General features: G+C 43.7%; 2 protein-coding genes across 5 annotated transcripts; one reads left to right on the forward strand and one right to left on the reverse strand.

Moving 5' to 3' along the window:
- The first annotated feature begins 995 nt into the window (after positions 1-995).
- Positions 996-14,065, forward strand: LOC133887977 (protein REDUCED CHLOROPLAST COVERAGE 2-like). Of its 4 annotated transcripts, none has more exons than XR_009903683.1 (23): positions 996-1,261; positions 1,820-1,881; positions 2,177-2,269; positions 2,483-2,555; positions 5,137-5,433; positions 5,516-5,574; positions 5,747-5,878; positions 5,999-6,040; positions 6,131-6,664; positions 6,746-6,936; positions 7,134-7,647; positions 8,070-8,132; positions 8,390-8,491; positions 8,583-8,903; positions 8,985-9,077; positions 9,169-9,270; positions 9,406-9,510; positions 9,751-9,884; positions 10,229-10,412; positions 11,179-11,310; positions 11,393-11,505; positions 11,590-11,663; positions 12,162-12,316. XR_009903683.1 is itself a non-coding variant. In XM_062328034.1 (23 exons), exons 1-23 carry the CDS (start codon positions 1,183-1,185, stop codon positions 12,165-12,167), a joined length of 3,513 nt encoding a protein of 1,170 aa, XP_062184018.1. In that variant the 5' UTR covers positions 996-1,182; the 3' UTR covers positions 12,168-12,316. The 4 variants fall into 4 exon arrangements, 2 of the variants coding, with proteins under 2 accessions (XP_062184018.1, XP_062184017.1); XR_009903682.1 differs by having other exon boundaries at positions 12,174-12,316; XM_062328034.1 differs by having other exon boundaries at positions 11,582-11,663.
- An 8,866-nt stretch (positions 14,066-22,931) lies between these two features.
- On the reverse strand, positions 22,932-24,027 carry LOC133889021 (VQ motif-containing protein 11-like). Its single transcript, XM_062329453.1, has one exon. It carries the CDS (start codon positions 23,748-23,750, stop codon positions 23,202-23,204), a length of 549 nt encoding a protein of 182 aa, XP_062185437.1. The 5' UTR covers positions 23,751-24,027; the 3' UTR covers positions 22,932-23,201.
- Between the last annotated feature and the right edge of the window lie 2,734 nt (positions 24,028-26,761).

Here is a 26,761-nt window from a genome sequence, read left to right on the forward strand (position 1 = left end):
AGCCCTATCAGAGGGCGGCTAGGGGCTAACCTCTCAGGGGGCGGTTAGCACCGTACCCGCCTTCTGAGAGGGCTGCAGCTCTCTGAGAGTGCGGTGGGCGTATACTTTTGCAAATCTTTTCGCCGGGAATCTATTTATTTAAATTTAAACTAAAAAAATATAAAAATAAAAAACTCCACTATCTGGCCTCTCGTGTTTGCCTCCGTCCACGTCCTAATCGGGCCTAAATATCGTTCGTTGTTTCCCAAGCTCGTAATCAACCTCCCCCGCATATTCTATAATAATCACCATTCACTCGGAGAAGGTGCTCGCTCCAAAACTGCATGCGAAAGGACTTAACCACACCTTGTCGTGCATGAGAATTCAATAATTCGCCGTGAATTTGTCACCATGCACGCGTCTCTCGGTCCTAGGACCGGCCGACGGGACGCCCAATCGAACAGCTCCGGCCTGGGGCCTCTGGCCTGGCCTCGCCGTGCGTGACCGCGAGCCATCTGGCCGCACCAGCCACCCGTCCGCTCTCTCTCCAGCCGTCACGTAGGCTCACCCCACGCCACGGCTGTGCGGCCACTGCCTTGCCTTGTCCCGCCCTCGTGCTCTCGCTTCGGCGCCGGGCTTCTCTAGCGACCGTCGAATCGCGGTGCACTGCACATGCCTCGCTTACGTACGTGCTTCGCCTGGATGTGGCTGTGACTCGACTGGGATGGCAGCGGCCAGCGGCGCCCGGTCGCGTCGGCGGAGAGAGCACGTCATTTTTGGTCTTTCGCTCGTACAAGGGAATCGACCTCGGCCGTTGATGCAGCAGACGATACAAAAAGCGCTGCATGTCCCGTCGGAAAGCGTCCCGTGTAGGGACGCCGTACGCAGAGCTGTCCCCTCCTGCCTGGTCTGGCAACGTGGGCCCTCGCATCAGACGCTACCGGTGAGCCGGGAGGCGCTCGAACGGGAGGCCAGGATGGCGCAGAAATCCGTGGGTTCGATCAGAGACCACGCACGCCTCACATCCTATATCCTCTTGCTCTTCACACCCCCCTCGCCTCCGCCCTCGTTCCTTCCCTCGCCTTCGTGGTGTCTCCTCCTCAACCTTCTTCCTCCTCCTCTGCTGCAGCTTCAACCCCTCGGCCAACTGCCACTGCTTCATTTGCATTTGAAGGTCGCTGTTGGGCCGGAGGGCGCGAGGCAATGGCCCCCAAGGCCGGCCGTGGCAAGGGCAGGGGGGGCGGCGGCGGCAAAGGCGACAAGAGGAAGAAGGAAGAGAAAGGTATATATGCATAGCCTTCCTGATGGGTTCTTTTGCTCATTCTGTACGCGCGTGGTGCAGGGTTGCGAACTCTTGCCGTTGTTGATCTTGTTCTTGAGAACATTGAGTTCATGTTGCTATTGCAGCAGTAGTCGTATCGTGTGGTTTAGTTTCACTTCTTTGCATGTGGAAAAGGTAAAAGATGGATTGTTATTACTAGTACTAATCTTTTTTTCTTTGTTCTTTATTCGTTTGCTTTTCCTTCCTCTCTTGGTTACGCTTTCTCCGTACCGAATTGGACGATTTGTCTCCGCCTAACCCTTTTCATGGTGGCTTCATGTTCAGTGCTGATGATGAGTTCATGCTCTTCTTGTTCCTTTAGTTCTTTTTTTTTTTCATTCGACTCGCCGGTTCTTTTATTGGTGCAACGTACCCCGTGCGGTTGAGTCATGCGGTTTGCGAGCGCGAACTGAATTGCGCAGCCGTCCAGGCTCTGCCCTCATTTCAAGCGCTGTTGCACTGCTGTTCAGTCTCATGTGCAAGACACTAACAAAACGGGGTTTCTTCTTGTTTCTGCAGTTGTGCCCAGCGTGATAGACGTCTCGGTTGTCACCCCTTATGAATCCCTTGTGACACTCAAGGTTTGTGTGTCTCCATTATCTGGCCTCTCGGCTTCTCCCACACATGAACACAAGGACACAAAAAGAACAAGAACAGGACCGAAAAAAAGGATGAATTGTACCTGATACCTTTGGGAAAGTGGAGCAGACACTGCAAACCGAATATTTTGTAGCAATTTGCAAACGGGGTTGCTCTATCTGCACCCCATTGTTTACATTGAAAATGCCAGAGTGCTGCCATGAAACTGTGAGCTTGAGGAAGATGGATTTGTGTATGGTTTGTTAATGTTGTCTCTGTTGTTTTGATGGTGTGCAGGGGATATCTACGGACCATGTGCTGGACGTGAGGAAGTTGCTGGGGTCGAATGTCGAAACGTGTCACCTGACAAACTATTCACTCTCCCATGTGGTAATGCTTGCCTCTCTTTCTGTTAAATACCTTCTCCAAATTCAATTGCAGTAAAAGTAGGCACAGTACACAACTACACATTCTTGGCTGCAACTTGTCAACAATAAATTCATTTTGCCTGGGGTGGTTGATCCCATTTGAGGCCGGTAAAAGAATTTCGTGTGGATTACTTGCTAATGCTGAATGAATGGTGCCTCATGTGTTGCATGACAGGCACGCGGGCAGCGGCTTGAGGACGGCGTGGAAGTCGTGTCGCTGAAACCCTGCACGCTCAGGATCGTGGAAGGTACGTGGTGAAATAATCTGCACGCTACCGGTGCTTCCGTCTTCTTCCTCTCTCCGTGCAATTCCCTCTCTATTATCTGGCATCTCTTTCCCTGTTTTTTTGGCATCATTGGAGGTTCACGATCTGCACTTCACCTTCCTTGTCCAAACGTACGTGAGCTGGTAGCTGGTATCAGAATTAAGTGAGTGCCTCAGTACCACAAGCAACTTGGGAGAGGACAAAACAGACGTGTACTTTGGTGGTCACGCAAGTACATACGCGCCCAGTGCACCCTCTGTTATTCTGTTACAGATCAGTCCAACAATCCATCAATGATGAATCGATGGCTGGCTGTTCCACACACGAGGGTAGAACACATGAAGCGCACAATCTTCCTGTCACTCTTGAAACACATTCAAACCTAACTTCACATTCTATCAGGCCGTATCTGTCATTCAGAAGATGGACAGGTCGTGTTCTTTGTCCATCCGCGGCATTGAATCCAAGGGCATGGGCGGCTAAATTCAGTGTATATTTTAGCCAGATACGACGTTGTCATGACGCATTTCGTGATTCTTATGGAATATTTTATTTACAATTTTCTTTCCGTGTTTGGTGAGACATTTAGAGAAGGGTTTGGCTGCATAGCTATTAACGTTTGATTAGTCGAGCACGGGGGAGGTGATTGCTCTGTCTGACTGAAACGTCGTCTTCAGGTTCAAGACTTATGCATTAGTAGTTTAGTCAAAGAGCAGAGCGACGTGTGGTGTCGGCAAGTGGTAAGTAACACTTGGACGCACTGGAAGGGCGTTTCACCCGCCTGGCTGAAGCCAACTCCAGCTTTTGCACCTTCACCTACCTACTGAACTAGGAAAGTTACTCTTTCACTGACAAAACCGGACAGAGTAATCTTGCGCTGTTTGCTGCAGCATGTTTGCATCGAATCATTGAAGGCAAACAGAACATCGCTAGTAATTTCGTGCTAGCATATTTGGATGGGCGAGGGTAAGGGCATCTTAAGAACCATTACTTATAGTATGGGTATGTTTCATATTAACACTTATTTTCTCTATAACGTATGTGAAATTATAGACGGCGGAATCTATATAAATTTTGAGAAGCGTATTTTCTTACCTAAAAGCTAGCATTGTCTTTAACTATTATAGATACCTAAATGATAATTCCTCTGGTCATAAACACATGTGGTTTAGGATAAGATCTGGTCTTCAATACATAGCTTTAATCACTATTTTTTATTAGAATATATTTATAAAATATATTGAATTTATGATATTATAAAAATATTTTTTAAAACAAAGTTGCACATATGATTTAAGGTTTTTAATCTAAATATTTTGAATGCTATTGTTAGATAAATATTTAAAAATTGATCGAATTTTGTTCAGAATAACATATATTTATGATAGGAGATACGGGACCGCTGGGGTCCGTTGGATTGAAAATAGGCCATCCAAACTAGGACTATAGCAACTCTACAGTGCTCATGTACAATAAAATATGCACAGTGTTCTCGTGGATAATAAAACCGTCACAGTAACTGTTCACGCAAATTACTGTTTATGGTTATGTTACCTCTGACTTCACTCAGCAGCGTCAGAGGAGCCGGTTGTGATATCATGGATGACGTTTTGCGAATGGAGTGCAACTTGCACTTGTCTGTTCCCAGCTCTGAGCTCAAGAGCTCCTAGTTGTTGTCCCAGGCTGATACGCGACAAAGGGTCGCCTCTTGGAATCTGCGCTGCGGTGGGTGCTTGGTTAACTCCAAAGATTTTGTTCAGATTTCAGTGGCATTGCTATACTCGCCATGGCACTTGTCAAGATCACCTTAGTGATGTGTTTATAAACTTATTGGCTCAACTGGGAACGTCAGTAGAGTGTTGTTAGTTGACGGATAGTTGTTCCGTGTACTAACAACTAGGAAGTCCGTGTACTGTACAAGCCATCCATAGTTGTTCTGATTAGTTCTAACAACTAGCAGTGCTGGTTAGACTCTTTAATTTCTTGAGATGATTAGTACTGGTTAGTTACACTTAAATTTGACTATGAATTTACCTACTCCAAACCCTAACCTATGCATGAACAATACAATCCTAAAAATGAGTTTGATTTTTTTAAATGAAAATGATTTTGGTTTACTTCGTCTGAAATGTAGTTAATTCTGTATGTATGAGTTCTATTTAACCATCTTGGTTCCAATAAGGGAATAAACCATGCTAGATGCTTATGACTAGGTGTTTAAGGAAAGAGAGTGTTAAACATCTATATAAAAATTATAATTTCCAATATAAACAAAGATGACATATGTTTAAATATGATTAACTATCTTATTAGCATTAATATAAATAACAGTGCTTAAATAAATATTTTATTCTCCGTTTAAGCACTTGTGCTGTGCAGTTGAGAAAAAACCTTTTTTTTTTCATAAGCACCCATGGTACATGCTCTGAGAAAAGAAGTTACTTCCTTGGGCCTTAAATGTAGTGTTGGGTCCCAGGTAAAGGCCTAGCAACTCAGCACGGCCCAATCATTCAGTTGGGCCCAGATCTAATTGAGCCCAACGCTTGTGCGCATCGGTTTGCAGAGGAGTACGCGACGGAGGAGCAAGCGGTGGCGCACGTCCGCCGGCTGCTGGACATCGTCGCCTGCACCACCGCGTTCGCCAAGCACCGCAACGGCGCCGCAAAGCACAAGCCATCCAGGCACGGCCGCCCCACGACGCCTCCTTCACCGCCCGCGCCCGCCTCAACCGGGGCCAATGGCGGCGAGGCCGCGCCGCCGATATCGGAGGCGCACGACATGGCGGCCATCCGCCCGCCGCCGAAGCTGGGGGAGTTCTACGACTTCTTCTCCTTCGCGCACCTCACCCCGCCCGTCCACTGTAAGGCTCCTCGCTGCACCAAGATGGAGCGTCGCATTTGGTTTGCGCTCTCTGACGCGACGCGTGTGCTTCGTGTGTTCAGTTATCAGGAGGAAGGAGGCGAATGGCGAGTCTCAGGAAGGCGGTTACTTCGAAATCGAGGTGACATCTGACGCGTACACTTCAATTGACTAGCAAAATTGGAATTCGTTTGCATCGATGCGAGGAGCTACTTGATTTGATTAGCGCTTTAGAGTTGTAACCCTGCAATACCCAACTTCGGGTTGAGTCTCTGTGAGCATACGCCTAACTTAAGGAGTTCGTATGTGCTCAGGTGAAGGTTTGCAACGGGAAACTTCTGCACGTAGTTGCTTCGGTAAAGGGTTTCTACTTGGCAGGGAAGCCACACACCGTATGCCGCTCCCTGGTGGACCTGCTACAGCAGCTCAGCAGTGCATTTGCTAATGTTAGCAACCGTGAATCCTACATTTTCATTATTTTTTTAGCTCACTTTCCCTCCTGCTCTTATCTGTTTCGGTTAAACATACAACTGCTCGAGGTGATAGCTATTATTTATTTTGCACAGGCATATGAGGAACTGATGAAAGCTTTTGTGGATCACAACAAGGTTGTAATAGTGACTTTTCTTCCCCGTTTTTTCTAAGTTCTTGCACTGAAGATTGAATAGAATGTTGAAATGCTTTTTCCGCATTTACAGTTTGGGAATCTGCCATATGGATTTCGTGCGAACACATGGCTTATTCCTCCAACGTACGTTGACTCTGCTACAAAGTGCCCAGCACTGCCAGTTGAGGATGGGAATTGGGGTGGAAACGGGGGTGGCAGTGGACGCGATGGAAAATATGACCAAAGACGGTGGGCAAAAGAGTTTTCTATTTTGGCTAGAATGCCATGCAAAACTGAGGAAGAGCGGGTGATCAGAGACCGGAAGGCTTTTCTTTTACACAATCTGTTTGTAGATACAGCAATTTTTAGAGCTGCGTCAATGATACGGCGACTCATTGATTCGTCTATGAACTCAACTAGCGCACAAACTGGTCCATATGGTTCGAAAGTACTTGAGGAACGTATCGGGGACATGCATATAACTGTAAAGAAGGATGAGGCTGATACTAGTTTGAGGCTTAAGGACAAAGTTGATGGAGTTGCTTTCTGTCAAACGGGTGCTATGGATATATCACAAAGGAACCTTCTCAAAGGTTTAACTTCTGATGAAAGTGTTGTTGTTAAGGTGATGCTTCGCACATTTATCTTTCATTTTGTGTGCTTAGTATCAAAAGCTAATTTCTGTGAACATATGGTTCCCATTCAGGATTCTTCGACACTAGGAGTGGTGATTGTCAAGCATTGCGGATATACGGCAACTGTGAAGGTTTCTGGATGCATAAAAGACTGTAATGATGGTAAACAGACCTGTGATACCTCTGATAATCTTGATGGGATGCTGAACATTGATGTACATGACCATCCAGATGGAGGTTCTAATGCCTTGAATGTTAACAGGTTAGACCGTTAGATATATACTCCCATGTTATTTTACTTGCTTAGGCTTAGTAATAACTTCAATAAGTTATTCATAATATATTTGCTCATCACTATAGAAAATAATGTTTTAATACATATTAAATTTCCTCAGATTTGACACGGAAATAAACAGCCACATTCCATTAACCCCTCTCTTTCTCTGTTTTTCTTTTCAGTCTAAGAATACCACTACCGAGAATTATCAATCCTGAAATTGCTGTTGCTAACCAGTACCCTACCCCAAAGTTTCATGCTGATAATTCTGCAAGGAAACTAGCACGTACAGTACTTGAAGACAGCCTGATAAAGCTGTATAGCATGCCTTGCAAAAATCCTAGAATTATCAGATGGGAACTTGGGTCGTCCTGGCTGCAACACTTGCAGAAAAAGGATTCTCCAGTGTCTGAGAATGGTAAGGGGAATGCAACAAATGTTGACAAAGGGCCAGCTGTCAAAGGTCTAGGAAAGCATTTTGAACAGTTAAGGAAGATTAAAAAGAAAGGATGCAATATTGAAGGTTCCAGCTCTGAGAAGGAAGAATCTAACATTAACTGCTTGTCGATGAATGGTATGCAAGAATCAGATAAGATATCAGTTGATGAAATGAATAAGGAGGCTGATATAAGCAAGCTGATGTCAGAGGATGCTTTGTTTCGCTTGAAGAGTTTGGGAGCTGGCCTTCATGAAAAGGTGATTTAATTATACAAGTTCACTCCCTTAGAAATTATCTCTAAAATGCTTGTACATAAGCTCTTTTTTTGTCCTATTATTAATATATATAACAGTATGGGCCTCCCCTAATGTAGTTTGTAAAAAGAAATATGCAAGTTCACGGAGTTATTTTAGAGTTTCTGAACATGATCAATTGATGTCTTCTGATATATATAGTTTAACTTTCTTCTGATATATATAGTTTAACTTATGTTTCGATGAGCTTTTTCCTGTTATTTCACTATGGATCAAAACATAGCAATCAACTAGTTCTAGAAGTGGCAAAATTTATATCAGAAGCCTTGTTTTAAAGTCTGTGATGTAGGATAGAAGAGCTTACCAAGAACATATTGGTGGAACTTTGTTGGTTTGTTTCCTGATTTTATTATTTCTTGATCCAGTCCCTTGAAGAGCTCACCAAGATGGCCCATAATTTCTATGATGATACCGCACTTCCAAAGCTGGTAAACCTTGTCTTAGCTATTTGGAGAACCTTTTGTAAAATTTGAACCTACTTTTATTGATATTCGCTAATTTAATCATCTTGTCCTAATTTGTACTTTATATATATCTCATAAACCATTATTGTTATGATACTGGAGATTGAATTAGTTTGCTGATATTTTAAAAGTAGTCAAGCATGTGCTCTTGAGACTTCCTTAAGTATTGTTTAATGCACCTAACCGCTAATTCGTTTTCTCTTGAAATGCAATTTGCACAGGTGGCTGATTTTGCCTCCCTTGAACTTTCCCCAGTGGATGGAAGAACCATGACTGATTTCATGCATACAAGGGGACTTAATATGTGCTCCTTAGGCCGTGTGGTGGGTGTAAAATTTATGTGTAATTGCTTTTGCTACTATGTTCGGACAAAATTGGAATAATAACCTGACTTTGTTTGTTTAAATTAATCAGGTAGAGCTAGCAGAGAAGCTCCCACACATCCAGTCCATATGCATCCATGAAATGGTTATTAGATCCTTTAAGCACATCATTCAAGCTGTTATTGCAACTGTGGATGACATGCAAAATATGTCTGCAGCTATAGCTGAGACTCTGAACATTTTACTAGGATCTCCCAGACTTGAAAATGATGCTAACACAGATGCCCATAGTGAACATAATTTGCGATTAAAATGGGTAGAGAGCTTCCTTTCAAAAAGATACTGCTGGGAATTGAAAGATGAATTTTCACACTTGCGGAAATTTATCATTCTGAGAGGGCTTTGCAACAAGGTATGGGTAGTCAAGTGAGTTATGGGAACATTCACAGTTTCTGTTCTCTAAACAGGCATACTGATATGGTTTGTTACTCAGGTTGGACTGGAGTTGGTTACCAGAGACTATGATATGAATAGCCCTAACCCATTTGACAAATCTGACATTGTCAGCATTGTTCCTGTATGCAAGGTAGTATATTACTGAAACTTAGGGCACTATTTTGTTCCCATCTGTTGGATGTTATTGATTAGATTTGTTTTGGCGTTGTGTTCTGTTTCAGCATGTGATCTACTCATCTATTGACAGCCGAAACTTGCTGGAATCATCAAAGATGGCATTGGATAAAGGAAAACTCGACGATGCTGTCAGCTATGGAACAAAGGTACATAATGCTCAACTTTTTGTTTTTCCCCATTATTAACTGCTGTGCTAAAAATCTGTCTGCATTTGGTTTAGTGAACTTTTTTTTTCTATCTTCTTTATTAACTAAACTCTGTGTGTTTTTTTCTTGTTGAAGGCCTTGTCCAAAATTATAGCTGTTTATGGTCCATACCATCGACTGACTGCTAATGCATACAGCCTTCTTGCTGTAGTGCTTTATCATACTGGAGATTTTAATCAGGTACTTCAATGAATTTGGTGTAGGTTCGCTCTATTCTGCCTGTTAGATGTTTTGCTGGTTTGCTTAAACCTGTTTTGCTAAATAATGATAACAATACTATTATTCACCAAGCTGTAAAGTTTGTTGCTGATAGCAGTTCCTGCAATCAAACTATAGATTGCTTTGTTCACAAAATTGTGTCCTATCTAGTATCCTGATGTGGCAATCTTGGATTTTCATTACTTCTTGTTTTCTTGGTAGGCAACTATATATCAGCAAAAGGCACTTGATATCAATGAGAGGGAGCTTGGTCTTGACCATCCGGAAACTATGAAGAGTTATGGGGATTTATCTGTCTTCTACTACCGTCTGCAGCACATTGAAATGGCTCTAAAGTAAGTGGGTTATAGGTGTTTTGTCGAAACATGAAAGCTAACTTGACGGCTTTGGCATGAGACCAGTCTACCGTGGTGCAGGATAACGTTTATGCCAAAGGACATTGTGCCGATTTATTTCCATCCATCAGCATATATTGAAATGGGCCCTGCAGCATTCTGCTGTACTAGCCAGTGTAGCCTATGTTGTTTTGTCCTAGGGCCTGTGATTGGCACTTGTGCTTACGCATGAAAAAAAAAATGCATGCTGTCGACACCATGTTTATTACACCTATCATCCAACTTCTGTCATTTATGTTCTATAATGATTGGTTTGTATGACTAATGGTATCTTCCACTTGAAGGTATGTCAACCGTGCACTATATTTGCTTCAGTTTTCTTGTGGGCTTTCACACCCGAATTCAGCCGCCACCTACATAAATGTGGCTATGATGGAAGAAGGTATGGGAAATGTTCATGTTGCTCTTCGGTACTTGCATGAAGCCCTGAAGTGCAACAAGAGATTGCTAGGAGCTGATCACATCCAGGTAAAAGAAGCTAAATTTGTTCCTTACCCTCCAATGTGTTGTTGACTTGTAGCCGTTTGAATTGTCTGTGCACGCTGAAGAACTTCTACCATATAACTTCGGACAGTCTGTATTTACCATGTTCTCATGTGTTCTAAAGGATTTTGCATGAAACATCAGGGTTTCTCATGGAAATAATTGATGTACATCAAATTTCAATCTTGATGCGAACAACTTCAAATATTCAATATATGTAGTAATATGCATCTAAGACAAATTACATTACTAGAAGATATCTATCCTATCAATATTTCTCCAGAATTGCATAACAATGCTGGAATGCATGTCTTATAACATATAGTGGATGTCCAATCTATCCAATCTAACTTTGGTGTAGCTCTCAGCAATCAGCATTCGAGATATTCTTCATTCCTCTCCCTCAAAAGGCCGTGCCTCAATAAAAATATATTCACATTTGTCCAGACAAAATTCATATATTCGTATTTCTGTGTATTAAGTTTCAAAACTATATTGTTTAACATTGTTCCCACATCACCATGCCATTATTTCTTCTAAAAAAGGTATTTTATTGCTGTATCTTTTTTTGTAAGATATAGATGTCAATCTATCAGTTAAATGATATCCAGCCAAGGGTAAAAATGAAAACACCTTGCAATAGAGAATACACACATATGATATATGCTTCTGTGAAATATATGCTAAGCATAAGATCTTGTGATTAAATTACTTACCATGAACTAACAAGGCACTTCTTTCAATCAATCAGACTGCTGCAAGCTACCATGCCATAGCCATAGCCCTTTCAATGATGGACGCGTACTCGCTAAGCGTGCAGCATGAACAAACTACCTTGCAGATACTTCAGGAGAAACTAGGGCAAGATGACCTTCGAACTCAGGTTCTTTTTCTCAGAAAATACAAGAATGAAGGCCATATATATTCCAATGTTCTCTTAAATCACACATTATTTTTCGCTGCAGGATGCTGCTGCATGGCTAGAGTATTTCGAGTCAAAAGCATTAGAACAACAAGAGGCCGCTCGACGAGGCATGCCAAAACCTGATTCATCTATTGCAAGCAAAGGGCATCTTAGGTACGAAACAATGAATAAACTGAGCATTGTCAATTGTATACTATTTTCATTTAGATTGAAACATCTATCGTTCCAGCGTATCAGATCTTCTTGACTTCATAAGCCCAGATCAGGAAAAAAAAGAGAGGGAGATGCAAAGGAAGTGCCGACGTGCAAAGGTAATTATAATACATGTTTACTTTTCAACACCTATCATTGTTAAAAAGATAGTTGGAATAGATATGTGTTTACTTTTCAAGATTATCATTGTTAAAGAGTGCTGATATGATAGTGAGAAGATATCGGCGCACACCTGAGATGATGCAGTCATGATCCGTGATAAGTATAGGTGACAACAGGGTTGGAATAATAATCTCCATACTGAGTGCTATATATGAACTAACGACTGTGTCAGGCAGTAAAACCTATCCTGTTTGTGGAATCACTATAGGATTATGAGTTAGGCATGATAGCCATGATAGTGGTACCAGTTGATCTAGTACTCTAGTCAGATGACATTTTTGGAACACAGACTCTGAAAAGGTATAGCCATTATATACTGTTTAGACAATTTATTGAAATTCCGTTAGTTAAGACACCTGTCAACTACTGCCAAGCATTATGTGAACCTCTTTCTTTCCCCTATTACCTCTTACTTTCCTTTTCACCACATATAGTTTTAAATGCAGAACAATATCAGAGCCCATCATGGCGAATCAGTTGAAGAAAAGGAGAAGTTCCAGCATGACTCGGAATCTCCTCTTGAAGCAATCGAAGACAGATTTCAAGAAGAAAAACTGGATGTGCGTCCTCCAGTGGTATCAGAAGAAAATTACGATGTCCATGATGAGCAGAAGCAAGCAGGTGTTTTATCACCTGAAAAATATTCTGACGAAGGGTGGCAAGCAGCTACTTTGAGAGGGCGATCTGCAAATGTAAGGAAGAAAAGCAATCACAGGAAGCCAGCTCTCACGAAATTAGTGGTTGATCACTTCGAAGATGGTCATACAGGTTCTGTTTATAGGACTGGTTTACAGCCACAAACAAAAGGAGATAAAGAAGATGCTGTAAGCGCTCCTAGCCAACTCTCTTTTGGTAGCTTTTTTGAAACCGACAAGTTGAATGGGGATGCCAGCATTATCGAGGATAAGTTTTGCAATGCTCCAGCTAAACCAGAACGGGGTGCAAAGCCCACAGGAATTAACAGGCCAACTAGCATACCTTCCAAGTTTGTATCATACAAAGATGTGGCTGTTTCGCCCCCTGGCACAATCTTGAAACCAAATTTCGAGCAGAAGGAAGCAAAGGAGAAGGATAATGGACACGATATTGATTTAACACTATCATCCGAGGAAGAAGATAGAAAGTTTACAGAAAAAGAGGAGGAAAAGCCAAGTGATTACAGCAGCAAAGAGGTTCTTTCAAGTCAACCAGATGGAGTCAGTCATGTAGAAACAGCTCCTGATAGCAACAGTGACGAAAGCCCATCAGAACCTAAGAAAGCATCTGGAAGCAAACTTTCAGCTTCAGCACCTCCATTCAATCCTGGGTCACTCGTATCAGTGTCCCACCCATACAGCACAATGGCAATATATGATGCTAGTGCTGTTCTTCAGCCAATACCAAGCCAAGCAATGGAGATTCTCCCTCATGCCATTGATACTAGAGTGCCTCGTGGTCCTCGGTCAACCTTGTACTATCGTACTGGACATGCCTTCCAAAGGAAACAAGGTTACACACACAGCCAGAGTACTATTGTGATGGGTAGTTACTCCCCCACAACTATGAATCCCCATGCTGCTGAGTTTGTGCCTGGAAAAAACTTGCAACAATCTGATGTGGCTGACAGAGAACCTAGTCTGACTAAACCTGTGACTGATTCTGCTGAGGATGTGGTTTCACAGGCCGCGGATGAAGTAATGGCTGAGACGCCTGTCACAGAAAAGCCAGGTCAAGTTGAGAAAGTCATTTCAGGTAAAGGAAAGGAAAACAGAGGGAAATATATCATGAGGAATTCGTACAAAACAGAACTTGCAAGGCAAATTTTGCTCGGTTTCATTGTGAAGTCAGTGCACGATAGTTTAGGTTCCACTGGAGCTGAATCAGGCGGAAAATCAAGTGGATCAGATGAAGCTGGTAATGAACAGAGCAGCAACATAAGTAAGAATGCCTCTGGTCGCAAAGATTTTGATAAACAACAGAAAGCCCCCAAGGTACCTAAAGGTGAGAAGGATATAGAGGGATTTACAGTCGTTTCGAAACGTAGAAGGCGGCAACAGCCATTCATGAACCCCATAAATGGTCTCTATTCACAACAGTCTATTTGCACTTCTGTCGGTTAAGATTGTTGCACTTTCTAAGACCTTTTGGAAGATGGTACCTTTTACTTCGCTTAGACCGTTGGTAGCAGAGTTTTGCCCTATCCAAATGAGTGAGCATGTAGTCAAACTGTACAAAGTTCCGGAATACCCTTTGGTAATAAATCCATTGTAATTTGGTGTAGCTGTAGTGCTGAATAAAACGTTTTGCCTTTGTATGTTATATATAACAGAATCATAGGATATAGCAGGTGTTAAGTTCATCCAATATCCCAATGGAGCTTCTCTTATGCCCTAGTGTCATGCACTTCGTCAAGTGGTCATGAGGATTTATGATTACAAATGCTGTTAGAGCTGACCAAATTGAATCTGCCAGCAACAGATCAGTGGGCGCAAGAGCTTCAAAGGTTGTTCATGTAGGCATATATTTTATTATTTCTTCTGCCCAAACTAAAATCGGCACAGTGTGGTCATTGGATGCCTTACCAGAATATCAGCAACACTTCCACAGTTGAGCTATTGCAGTTGCAGACCAGGCTTGAACTGGTTGACAGTTAAGCTGTTGCAGTGGCTGTAGGAGTAGCCAGTAGCGTAGCTGCTGAGAGCACACCAAACAGATTCTGTTAGCAACTTTTATTGCTGGGAGCCAAGGGCTTCAAAGGTAAGGCCTCTTTGGAATGCAAGAAAAATATCCTAGTTGTTGGATTGTTCTCGACCCACTAATCCAAACATATCGAGATATTTGGGGAGCACGAGCACCACGATCGGAAGCGCTAACTAACGCGTTGGTTGCAGTCCCACCTCCGTGCAGCACCATAGAACCATAAGAGGGGAGTCTGGTGGTAACAAGTCATCAACTCACGAAAATCAACCATCTCTTTCACACTCAAAACCCTAACCGATCTTTAAGGGTGTTGTTAGTGGGGTGAAGATCGCCGTCACTTTGTCCACGACTACATTGTAGGAACAAGGATACCGGCTAGAGAGGGTGAATATGCAGTTTCAACAACTAAAAACTTAGCGATAAAAAAAGACTTGCGGAAGATAAACAAGAGATCACTAGAGCTATTTAAAGCAACAAGGACTAAGTTGAGGTTCGCAATCCTAGGGTGACATACAACAAATTATATTCTATGAAGATAAATTGCATGAATATAAAAGACACCAGAGATGACACCCGAATTATCCCGTGATATCGGTGATTTGCCAATCATCCATAATACATGTTGAGGTGAGTTCAAGCTTCTAACCACTTCTCTATTAAATATACAATTCTCATCATGAGGAAGGGCTCATACGGAGCAACTTGATTTTAAACCGAAATTAGAACAACGAAGTACTCAATACCTCAATTTCAATATAGTAGTATTTTATCACTCTGGTGAGACATGCTCAAAGCCCTTTCACAATCACACCATTGTGGCTTCTTCACAATCTAATTTTGAAGGGCTCAACGGTGCAAACTCCTCTAATCCATCTAGAAGGTGGCAACCTTCAAGAGTAACAATTCGATGACGCTTGCTTGAAGGATTACTAGTGTCACAAAGCTCAAACTCAACAATGCAATGCACTAGAAGCTCTCACACTCTCAAATGTGCAATCACTAAGCCAAGAGAGGGAGAGAAGGAGGGCACGTGCTCAAAAGATCAGAATTGAGGTGCTTGCTATACCCCTTTGAACCAGCAAGGGGTCTATTTATAGCCCACACTCGAAAATATGGCCATTGCTGTTGATTTGACAACACTGCGATTATGTCGGTCAAACCGTAGGTCATGTGGTGGTCAGACCACTAGCCGTACAACGGCTACTAAAACGTGATGATTACACTAACACGTGTCTGACGGTTAGACCACCCAATGTAGCGGTTAGATCGAGAGCCGAGAACAGAGTACCAAAACTCTCTGTTCTTGGGTGGTCAATCCGGCTAGCCTTGGCGTCAGACCTCCACCCAAGCAGAGGGTCTAAATCCCTCTGTTCCTTGACGGTCATACCGGGCCATACACTCAGTCAGACCGAGGCTAAAGTTCTACTCAACATCAACCAAGATTATACAACGGTTAAACCGACCATGCCTGGCTATCCGATCGCCACACATGAAACTTAACAAAAAACACCTTTTCTATACAACGGTTTGATCGGCCACTTCTGGCGGTCAGACCGCCATAACACGGAACTCTGAAAGGCTTTGTTTTCTTTGGTTCTTCTCAAACTAAATCCTCATTCTAGATGAAATGCAAGTTTGAGCAATGTGACACTTTTGATATCTCAAATAAACACACATTAACCCCTCTTAATAGTACCACACTTATCCTATTAAACTGGTCTTTTCTCTTCTCTAAACACCTTTGATCGGTAAAAAAATATCATACATTTATAACTTTGCTTTGAGCTAGCCATTTGCATATCCTCCACACATGCTTCTTCTAGCTTCACGGTACCTTTGGGACTAACCTTTTCATAACTTAACTCAAACATGTTGGTCCACAAATTACATATTATCATTGATTACCAAAACACAAATTATAGACCTAGAAGCTTCATACGTGTCGACGATCAACAACACCAGGTCAGCGACTTCTTCCTCACACTAGCATCCACTACATCGCCTGATCACGCTACATCACCATGTACCCCAAGCCATCTTCAAGACCCAATGGCTGCTCAGGGCTCAGGTCGGTATCACGCTTCCACAACTAATGAAGGTGTTCAGTTTTAAGGGTTGGTAATCATGTCTGAGAGAGATTAAGGCCTCATGTTTGGTATCAGAGCCGTGCTAACCCCAATTGAACCCAATTAAATTGGATTAAGGCTTGATTTCTCTTAGATTAGTGATGATTAATGTCAATTGAGCCCTGTTGGTATATAATTATGGTGTTTTCTTAATCTGGGTTAATGATGAATTAGCCCTTTTTGTCTTGGGTTAGAACCTTTAGCGCCATCTAATGATGAGTTAAAGTCTATTAATTCATGATTTAGTATTAATATTTGATGATTAGCCTTAATTAGTTTCGAATCAATGGTGATTAGTCTATGTTAAATAATTATGATCATGATTAGATGGTTTTGGCTTTGGCTTAGAACAATTAGGCCCTAATTACACATGTTTTGATGCTTTTGTGCGTTCGGGTATGAGTGGTTAGGCCTAATTAGTTTAGGATTAATGTTAATTGTTTATGAATTAGATGTTTATATATTTATGTGCATGTGTTTATGCCGGATTAGGCTCGGGTTAATGTTCTTTGATTATGGATCCGAGTTTTTTGGATCATGAGTTAGATGATTTTCATGTATGCTTGTGTGTTTATGTGGGTTTTGGGATTTGAATGAAGTATATTGGGGATGAGTTGAGCTCGGATCTGGACAATCAATTTTCGGCCAGGGGTCTTTAGGTCTCGGGTAGCATAGAGAAGGAGGGGAAGTAATCTTTTTTGAAAGAATCTAAGAGAAATCGTCAATTCTGAAGCCAATTCTCAAATCCCTAACCCTAAAAACTAAAGGGGGAGGCGAAACTTGCGTATTGTTGTCGTCGTCGCTATGAAGAACCGTTGTCGTCTCTCATTCTTCATTGGCGGATTCTCCTCCTCAGCGTCTCTGCACCGACGTCGTGTCTCCGTCGCGCGTTAGAGTATGCCAGATCCCCTCCTTCTTTTGTCCTCGCACGCGTCGGGCGCCACCACAACTCCATCGACGGTTGCACGCGCAACCAAAGTCGTTCACGCCGGTCGACAGATCATCGACAATGTTGTCTTGCCTCACTCTCTCTCTCTCTCTCTCTCTCTCTCTCTCTCTCTCTCTCTCAGTATAAGGTTGCGGCCATGCAACACCGAAATCCGCCGCCGGCTCTCGGACGTCACAGCCGAAGTGGAGGGAGGAAGAGGAAATGGATTTAGGTTTAGGGTTTTCGGACATCGCGATGGTTTTTGATCCGACGATAACGGTGGGACCGTCGGATTGAGATGTGAGGCCGAGATTTCATGAGCCGGTTCATGTGATGTGGGTTGGCGTCGCATGCTAGAGTGCGCATAAGAGAACTGGGTTAGCATGGGAAAAGCTCAGGCCTACACGTGGAGGATGAGTTGTGCTCACTGTTGGGCTAGTGTGCGCGTGCACTTCTGGGCCGCCCGGTTGATGAGGTGGAATGGGCCATTTTGGTCTGGGACAAATCTGAAGTTGTTGGACTTTTCCATTTATTTAGAATCTTTAGTGATTTATAACACTTTTGTTCATTTATGCACAGGTTTAATGAAATTATGGCTCAAAATAAATAATGTTTAAAGCACTAGATTTTTTTAGTGAACTTAATATTTTTTTATGCACTGGTTTAATTAATATTTTATGAACCAAAATTTATGAATATTTCTCTAAATAAATAAGAACCAACGGGAAAATTTATTTAGAGAATTTTGATGTCATTTTGGCCGTGACTTCATACTGACCAATGTTGTTTGCAATCATGTGCTAAAGTTTACGATTAATTTGATGATGGTCCATAATTACTTTATGACCAACATTGATGGTAATTGTGTGCCATTTATTTTTTTCATTTATTAAATTCTTTTCCGTTTTTTGCCCAACAGTGATACGGATTGGAATTGAGTTTTGCATGATTTTAATCAGACCAATGTGGGGTTAATTTTATGCAAATATTATTACATAATGATTCTCTAATCTTGCCAAATCTTTTCCTCAAATCTTAACGTTTCGCTGTTACCGCCACAATTGACGGCATAGATCAACTTACGGGGAACAACTTTTCCGCTTGGAAAGTTAAAGTGGTGGTTGTCATTGGCATTTTTGGAATTTGACCATGCACTCAAGGTTGACGCTCCCACTACTCCCCCCGTTAGCCTGAAGAATTATGAAGAACTCAAGAACACGTATGGTGCACTTTCTGAAAAGTGTGAGCAGTCCAACTGCATGTCACTTATGATAATGAGGAACTCGATCTCAGATGTCATAAGAGGAGCAATCCTTAACTCAGGAAAAGTAAGACATACTTGGCATCCGTGGAGTAGAAATTCAAAGGTATCTATGCCAATACACTTCAGAAACTCCTCAATACTAAGTATAATGGATCCTACAGCATAAGAGAGCACATCATGATGATGACAGACATGGCTGCCAAGCTAAAGGGCGTGGACATGAAAATCTCTGAGGGTTTTCTTGTCCACTTCATTATAACATCTCTCCCTCTCGAGTTCTCTCTATTCAAGATCAACTACAATACTTAGAACGAGAAATTGACCATGAGTGACTTAATCGCGATGTGTCCAAGAGGAAGAAAGGATGATGGCTGAAAATAAAGATTCTATTAATCAAGTATGCAACCCCAGGATCAAAAGAAAATTTCAAGTAGATTATAAATCTAAGAAAAAGTTGTATTTTGTCACTAAGCACGATAAGGTAGCGCAGAGAGCGCCCTAGACACCTGCTCCTTCTGCTTCTGGGACTGAAGAAACTGAGGATGATTGCCGTCACTTCTGCAACAAGAAATGACATTACCAGAGAGGCTGTCATGGTTTCCTGAAGTGGCTGGCAAGAAAGGATATTGATATAATAATATTTATTAATGAATCTCCTTATGTTAATTTCTCCCTTATTTCAGGTTCAATTGACTCAGGTGCTATTGTGCACATTGCAAACTCATTACAGATATTTCATACCATGAGAACCCTAAGAGAGGGGGAGCAAAGTCTTAGAGTCACAAACAGAAGAAAGTTGAAATTGAAGCCGTCAGATTACTTCCGTTAGTATTAGATAGCTGCTTCATTCTTTATCTTAATAATGTTTTCATGTTCCTTCTATCAGGAGGAATCTCTCTTTAGTTTCTTCATTAGACGATTATGGTTATTAATATAATTTTGAATACAATAAATGTATCATTAAATTCAAAAATGTTTTAGTCTTGCTCCCTCTGAATGAATTATTGATATCTCTGAATGTCTGTAATGTGAATAATGAGACTTATTCGAAACCATGTCATTGTCTTTTAGGTCACATTTCGAGGGGAAGAATAGAGCATCGCATTAAGGAAGAGATTCTCCACGAAACACCTAACAATGAGCCTCAACAGTCCCAGAAGATCTCAACTCATATAAAGAACGTTCGCCTAAGTGGCTTAATGCCATGAAGGCTAAATTAAAGTTCATGAGCGATAATGATGAATAAGACTTAGTAGAAACTCTTGACAGAGCCAAAATAGTATGCTATAAACGGGTCTACAAAATAAAATATGACTCTAAGAAAAAACATTGAAAGGTTCAAAGCAATGCTCAAAGAGAAATGTTTGACCATAATAAAACTCAACTAATGATTCTTTTCATCTTAGTCATAAGAAGGATCTTGGAGAAGCTTTTACGTTCTTTGTATTGATGTTCACCGAGATAGGTCCAAAGGCATATATGGACAGAGTCATGAAGAAACAAAATATGTATAAGTGTTCTGTCTTGCCTGCTCCTACGGTTAAGAGCAATAAGTTTGGGATATTTTGATAGGCGATGTCCAATGAAACATTATGAAAATGACCAGATAAAGTCATATCCTTATGCTTCAGCTGTAAGAAGCATTATGTACTTGCCATGCTTTAGTTTTCATAACCGAGATATTTGGCAGACACTAGTCAATTCTAGGACTGGACCACTGGAAAGCCGTTGAGAAAGTCCTTCACTATTCGCCAGACAATAAGTACTACATGCTCATGTTTAAGAATCTGTTTGTGAGGTGTGTGGATACTAAGTAAATCCACGATATGTTTTATCTTCACCCTTGCTAGAGGAGTTATTTAGTGAAAAAGCTCCAAACAGACACTTACGATATTGTTAACGGTGCAAGCTAAGTTCGTCGCATGTTATGTGGCTACCGGGCAGGTCGTATGACTAAAAACTTATGTTATCTCATAATTAAGAATGTAGGATAGCGTTATGAAACCACTTATGTTATACTCAATTTCTATATGAGTAACACCAAGTCGAGTGATGTTGCCAAACATATCAACATTAAGTATCATGTTGTAAAAGATATAATCCAGGATCAAGAAATCAGTGTCAAGCACATAAGTACTAAGTCAATACTTACAGAAGCACTGACTAAAGACTTACCACCCCATATTTTTCGTGATTATGTTACCGGCATGAGATTATTGGGAAGTCTATGATTCTAGATAAGAGCCATAAAGCAAACCAACTCTCATTAACCATAACGAATTTCCATTTTGAGATAGACTGATATACTATAGGTATTTAGGCTTCAGTGGTATTTCATCAGCTACTGTAACGCTTTGCCTTGGTGTATTATTTTATTAAAAGTAGGCTTATGATGTTAGCCTTACAATCAAAGGGAAGAATGTTTGATTGGTCTCGACGAACTAATTCTAATATACCAAGATATTTAGGGAGCTTAGACTCCACGAGCGCCAAGATCGGGGGTGCTAACCATCACGTTAGTTACGGTCCCACCTTCGTGCAGCACCATAAAACTAGACGAGGGAGTCTGACGATAACAAGTCATCAACTCACGAAAATCAGTCGTCTCTCCCACACCCGAAATCCTAACCGGTCCTTAAGGGTGCTATTAACGTGGTGAAGACTGCCGTCGCTTCATCCACGACTACATGCCGACAATTAGCAACCCTAGGCCGACGACTTCTTCCTCAGGACGGCATCCACTACATCGCCTGACTACGCTACATCACCATCTACCCCTAGCCATCTTCAAGACCAATGGTTGCTCGGGGCACATGTAGTATCACGCTTCTGCAACTAATAAAGGTGTTCGGTTTTAAGGGTTAGTAATCATATCTTAGGGAGATTAAGGCCTAACCCTAGTATACTATAGGAATATTTCTTATTATTGTTTGCTTTGTTAAATTTCTGTGTTCCAAGCATGCCTTCTAAGTATGAGGCGTATATCTTAGTGCCTATTTCTGCTTAATTGAATCAGCTCAATGTGGTCATTGGATGCCGGCCGCATCAAAATGCCAGCAACACCTTTCCACAGCTAAGTTGCTGCAGACCCAGACCACTGAGAGTCTGAGACCAAGCGTGAACTGGTTTACAGTTAAGCTGTCGCAGCTAGCTGCAGCAGCAGCAGCAGCCAGTAGTAGCCCAGTACCACATCCATATCGTCAGCCACCAGCAGCCCCACGCCACACCGCACCATGCCATAACTGCTTTGGATGTCAACTCGGCTCCATCGCCAGCATTCACCCGCCGGCCAATAGCCCATGCCACGCATTGATACCCCGCGCCATCCTCCATTCTCGCTTTCTCGCTTCGCCTCTGAGTTCTGAATTCTGAATTCTGAACCTGGTCGGCGCCCCTGGCTCTTGCTGTCCATGCGTATGCATGGCATGCAGTGCTGAATTGCTGATGCTGCACTGCACTGCACTGCAGCGTTTGCTCGGCGCTAGGTCGATCAGGGCCGGTCAGTCAGAGACCGGCATGCATGAGCATGCAACCATGGCATGCTCACCTGAGCTCTGAATTAATTTGGCTGGAAGCTAGTCACGGGAATCCGGTTGAGAGGCATCGCCCTCCCACCGTGGTAGCTAAGAAAAACTAGCTATGCATGGACTGGTTCGGTCTCTCGTTTATGCGAACTGGGGATGCGCTCATGCAAAGCAGGTGTGCAATTCAGAAGGTGTGGTTGGATCGAGGGATTCGCGGAGGAATTCTGACGGGATCGTGATGTTTCATACGCAGTTCATGTGAATCATGTGCAGGGGAACAAACTTAGACTTCACCATTCAATTCCCAGAGTGTATGACTTATCAGAATTATTTATTTATACTAAGATTTATATTAAAAATAGATAAAAAAAAGTCATAGGTAGCTAAGAGAATCAAGAGATATATAAATATCATGTGTAAAGGATGGATGACTAAGATAAGCCGTGTGTACAATTAATTTCATGGGGTTTTGCATTTCTCTGTTCCTGCTATCCTATCTAACTCGGTGACCAAACATGATCACAAGATCAGCTCCGAGAGATGCGTTGGAAACTTCAAACAACTCGCTTTGCAAAGCACATCACCTTTTGGGCAACTAGTATAACTATTTCGATTCATCGTTTCAAAAAAACTATTCGATTCATAGGCTTCCAGAAGATGACCTGCTACATGACAAGATCATGTAAACAAACACAAGAAGTTTTGCTGCTCATGATTCCAACGTGTATTGAAACTTCCATGGAAACCTACAGCCACATGTGCATCCATGCATGCACAAAGGAAAGCTTCCATGATTAATCAGATTAGAAATTAAAACCTACCTAGTTAAGACTAACAAGAGTTGCATTAATTCATGGGTCATCTAATACTAATGCAAGTAGGCAGTACAGGGAGATTGATGAACATAGCATCGCCGGAATTCATTCATTAATCAGGTGACGACTGACGAGTGATTAGGAGGCGAAGGAACTCCTGGGGGAATGGACCGGGAACAACGGCAGCAGCTTGGGCCTCTCGCCGTCGCCGTCGCCGCCGCCCCTCGGCGACGAGTGCAGGTAGAACCTCTTGCAGGCGATGGCCTTCTCCTCCCTCTCCTCCTCCTCCTTGCTTATCACCACCCCGCGCGACGACGACGAGTGCGGCGACGGCGACAGCGACGAGGACGACGACAGCGACGGCGAGGAGGAAGAGGAGGCAAGGACGTAGGCGTCCATGGGCGAGACCGGCGAGTGCATGAGGCCGTGGTGGTAGTAGTAGAACGACTGCGGCCGCGCGAGCTCCAGCCTCGCGGGCGCCGCGCGCCGCCTCTCCTTCAGCTTCGGCCGCCTCGGCGGTGGCGCCGGCGGCGCATGCGCGACGGTCGCCACCTCCTGCCTCTCCGCCGGCGCGCCCGTGAGCTTCTGCACGAGCGCCCGGAACGTCGCCGGGTCGGCCTGCACGAACGTCGTGTTCGCGTCCATGCAGCTCGTGGCAGCCTCTCTCACGACCTTGCGAGACGCCATGAGCTAGCTATCTAGCTAACGCAAGCAAGCAATCAAGGAGCAAGAAGAGGCAAGGTGAGGTGTGCGCGTGAGGAGGAGAAGGCGGAAGCGAGTAGCTTTTTAAGGGACAAAAAGGCAGCATTAAAGCCATAGGGATCGGCCGGCCGATCGATGGATCGTTGGAGGACACCGGTCTTTCTCTGCCTCTCAAACCTTCGTGCTGCTTTATTACTATATTGCCTTGTACATGTTACGATACGACGACCCGCGACTGGGCAGCCTGCACGATGCATCTTTTCCGGCCCTGCTACCCCTCTGGTTCTTTCACTGGCCCATGGGGCGTAGGCAAGTACGTACGAACACGGTGCGAGGGACCGGCCGGCTTATGGTGTCTCTCTTCCTCGCTCCTCAGACTTCACTCTTCAGGTATAGTACATCATACAGATAGATGCCGACAGATCGAGAGAGAGATATCAGTGAACATTGACGAGACGGATGCTTAGCTTAAATGATGTGCTGAGCAGGTACTGTACGAAGTGGCTATCGTCAACAGGCAGTCTCCGATAATGTCAATGAGCAAGCGTAACGTAATTACCTTCATGGCCTAGTACGTGACGGATGGTGACGCCGCCTGCATACGGCCGCAGAAGATCCCGGGCGGGTCAGTAAAGCGGCAGGCTGTGTTTGCGTGAGGGAAAGAGGAAGGTGTTGCTTGTGGGGAGGATCAGCTGCGCCGCATGGAACGGGAGACCGCTCGTTCAGGGGGTCCTGCAGAGGCTGGTGCCGCGTGGGGCGCCTCCTCCTGGCCGGCGCCCCTGTCCCCTGTTGCGCCGGCTCGGACGATCGTGCTGCATGGGAGCTGACCTGTCAGGTGCGTTGTCCGCTGCCTCCACGTGGAATGGGGCCCGTGGTCCAGTTGTTCACGGGAGGGCTCGACGCTGGGGCGGGGCTGATCCGTCGGCCAGGCGCCGGAGCACGCGGACAAAAATTCTATACTGTCTGAATCCGCCAACTATCTTAAATATGCATCTTAAAATGATAGGTCTTATCTTATTTAAATAAAAAATTATCTTACATACTTACTAGTTAAAATATGTAATTAGCATTGAGTGGATATCATCTTATCATTTTAAGATCTACGCATACAAGCGGTGCGGTAAGAGAAGGCGTTTTGCATCGAAATTTTTTCGGAGCACGCAGCAGCGAAGGTCTGTTCAGCTTGGCTTGCTCGATGGGTATCGAATGACCGTGCATGCATGCGTGCGTGCAGCCAACCAATGTGCCAGTGTCTCTTCTTCAGTCAAGTACGTACGCGCTGGCCTCTTGACGTTTCTGGCCAGCATTGTCGATTCGTCGGTGCTAGTCCAGCACTGTTGCGTGGTCAACTACATGCTGGCTGGTTTGTTTTACGACTTCATCTGACAGTTATGCGTTGCATGTGAACTGCAGCAGCAGTTGCTTAATCACGTAAGCTACCTACGTTTTCTGGCTGTTTTTTTAATGGCTAATGGGATCGAGTAACTAATTTCTTATATACGAGTAGCGCTTAGCAATATATACGGTTTTTTTTAATGCCGTGACACTCTCAGATGCCCGTTGATTAGCAAGAGCTAGGTAGGGAGCCATTGCATCCACGACTTCCCCCAGCAGAGCAAACAACGTCAGAGAATCGGCGCAGACGCATGTCCTGACTCCTGATATTCTTTGCAAGTTGCAACGGGGGCCCCTGTTGGTCTGTTGTCCACTGCTGCACTGCATGCCCGAATCAGCAGCACTCGAGCCTCAAGTACCTTAAGCGCATAATTAGCTAAGCAACAACAAACTGAATAACAACAGAACCAGCTGCTTTAGCTTTCGTCTGTTGGGAAAATATATGTGCTCGATCAACCCTGTGGGTAGTGGTGGATGCAGAGGAGCCAGTAGAGGCTCATCCACCTCTCACTCTTTTCTGGGGCTGGAGCCCCTGATCCGCCCCTTCGTTTAGGGAGAAGGACTGAGCCACTTGATATGCTGATCTGATCTCAGCTGCAGTATTGAAGCCTGTAGGGAGAAGGACAGACGCATGACGTCTCACGGGTCACGGCAGCTGAATCCTGGAGAGCCTTTCTGATAAAAAGCAAGTCACTCTCGGTTTAGGTGGACCCGATATCCGATTCTTCGCGGGAAATTTCTCTATTAGAGGATAGAGATGGAGAGATTTTATCCCCCGTGAACTCATATGGGAACGGGGACGGGAAGACGCTCTCCGTCCCCGCTCCCCGCTATATCCCCGATATCACATATATACATATTTTTTTAGTATATAAATATACAAACATTACATTATGTAGAGTAAATAATAAATTACTCATATTTTTTTATCTAAACTACGATATTTAATCAATCTTGGATTAATTACCCTCGTATACATCTATAAATTACTTATTTATACAACATACATATTATAATATATAAAAATAATCAAATATCATTCAATTTTACATCTTTATTGGAGACCTGATCCCCGCAAATTCCCCACGGAGATGAGGATGAAAAAATCTTCCCCCAATAACTAAATGGGAACGGGAATAGAAAAACATTTCCCTACGGGGATTGGCCCCGTTGCCGTTGCCATCCCTAGGTTTAGGCCTTGTGACTTTGTGAGCGGCTGTGCCGAGCCGTGACGGGATGCGGGCTAGCTTCAAACTGTTCTGCCCGTGGATCAATCAAGCCCATACATATCCGGCCTCTTACGGCATACGCAGGAGCAGTTGCTGGCCGCACCGAGCAGAACAAAGAGGCCGCTGCCCCGTGGGCTGCTCAACGCCTCAACCAACCAGCAACTGCCGCGGCGTCTCCCGCGGCCGCGACGCAACGTGCGGTCGGGTCGTGTCTTGTACTCCTGTGATCCTGCCCTGTCATCGGGGCGACACGGCATGCTGCCTAGCGGGAGACGAGCGCGGGCGCAGTTCACTCGGCGAAGCCGAAGGCAAGTTCGTGGCTCTCCAGTCCTACATGTACGGCCCGGTAAGAAGGCGAACGCTCGGCAACCG

Source organism: Phragmites australis, chromosome 13, assembly GCF_958298935.1.
Source record: "Phragmites australis chromosome 13, lpPhrAust1.1, whole genome shotgun sequence".
NCBI classification, from domain to species: Eukaryota; Viridiplantae; Streptophyta; class Magnoliopsida; order Poales; family Poaceae; genus Phragmites; species Phragmites australis.

What these genes read in the sequence shown, in the direction of transcription:
- LOC133887977 (XM_062328033.1), top strand. Translation starts at nt 1,183, where the DNA reads ATGGCCCCCAAGGCCGGCCGTGGCAAGGGCAGGGGGGGCGGCGGCGGC. An exon ending in AAGATGACCTTCGAACTCAG is followed by an intron (nt 11,311 to 11,392) that starts GTTCTTTTTCTC and finishes TTTTCGCTGCAG; the next exon opens with GATGCTGCTGCATGGCTAGA. An exon ending in GCAAGCAAAGGGCATCTTAG is followed by an intron (nt 11,506 to 11,581) that starts GTACGAAACAAT and finishes CTATCGTTCCAG; the next exon opens with CGTATCAGATCTTCTTGACT.
- LOC133889021 (XM_062329453.1), bottom strand. Translation starts at nt 23,750, where the DNA reads ATGGCGTCTCGCAAGGTCGTGAGAGAGGCTGCCACGAGCTGCATGGAC.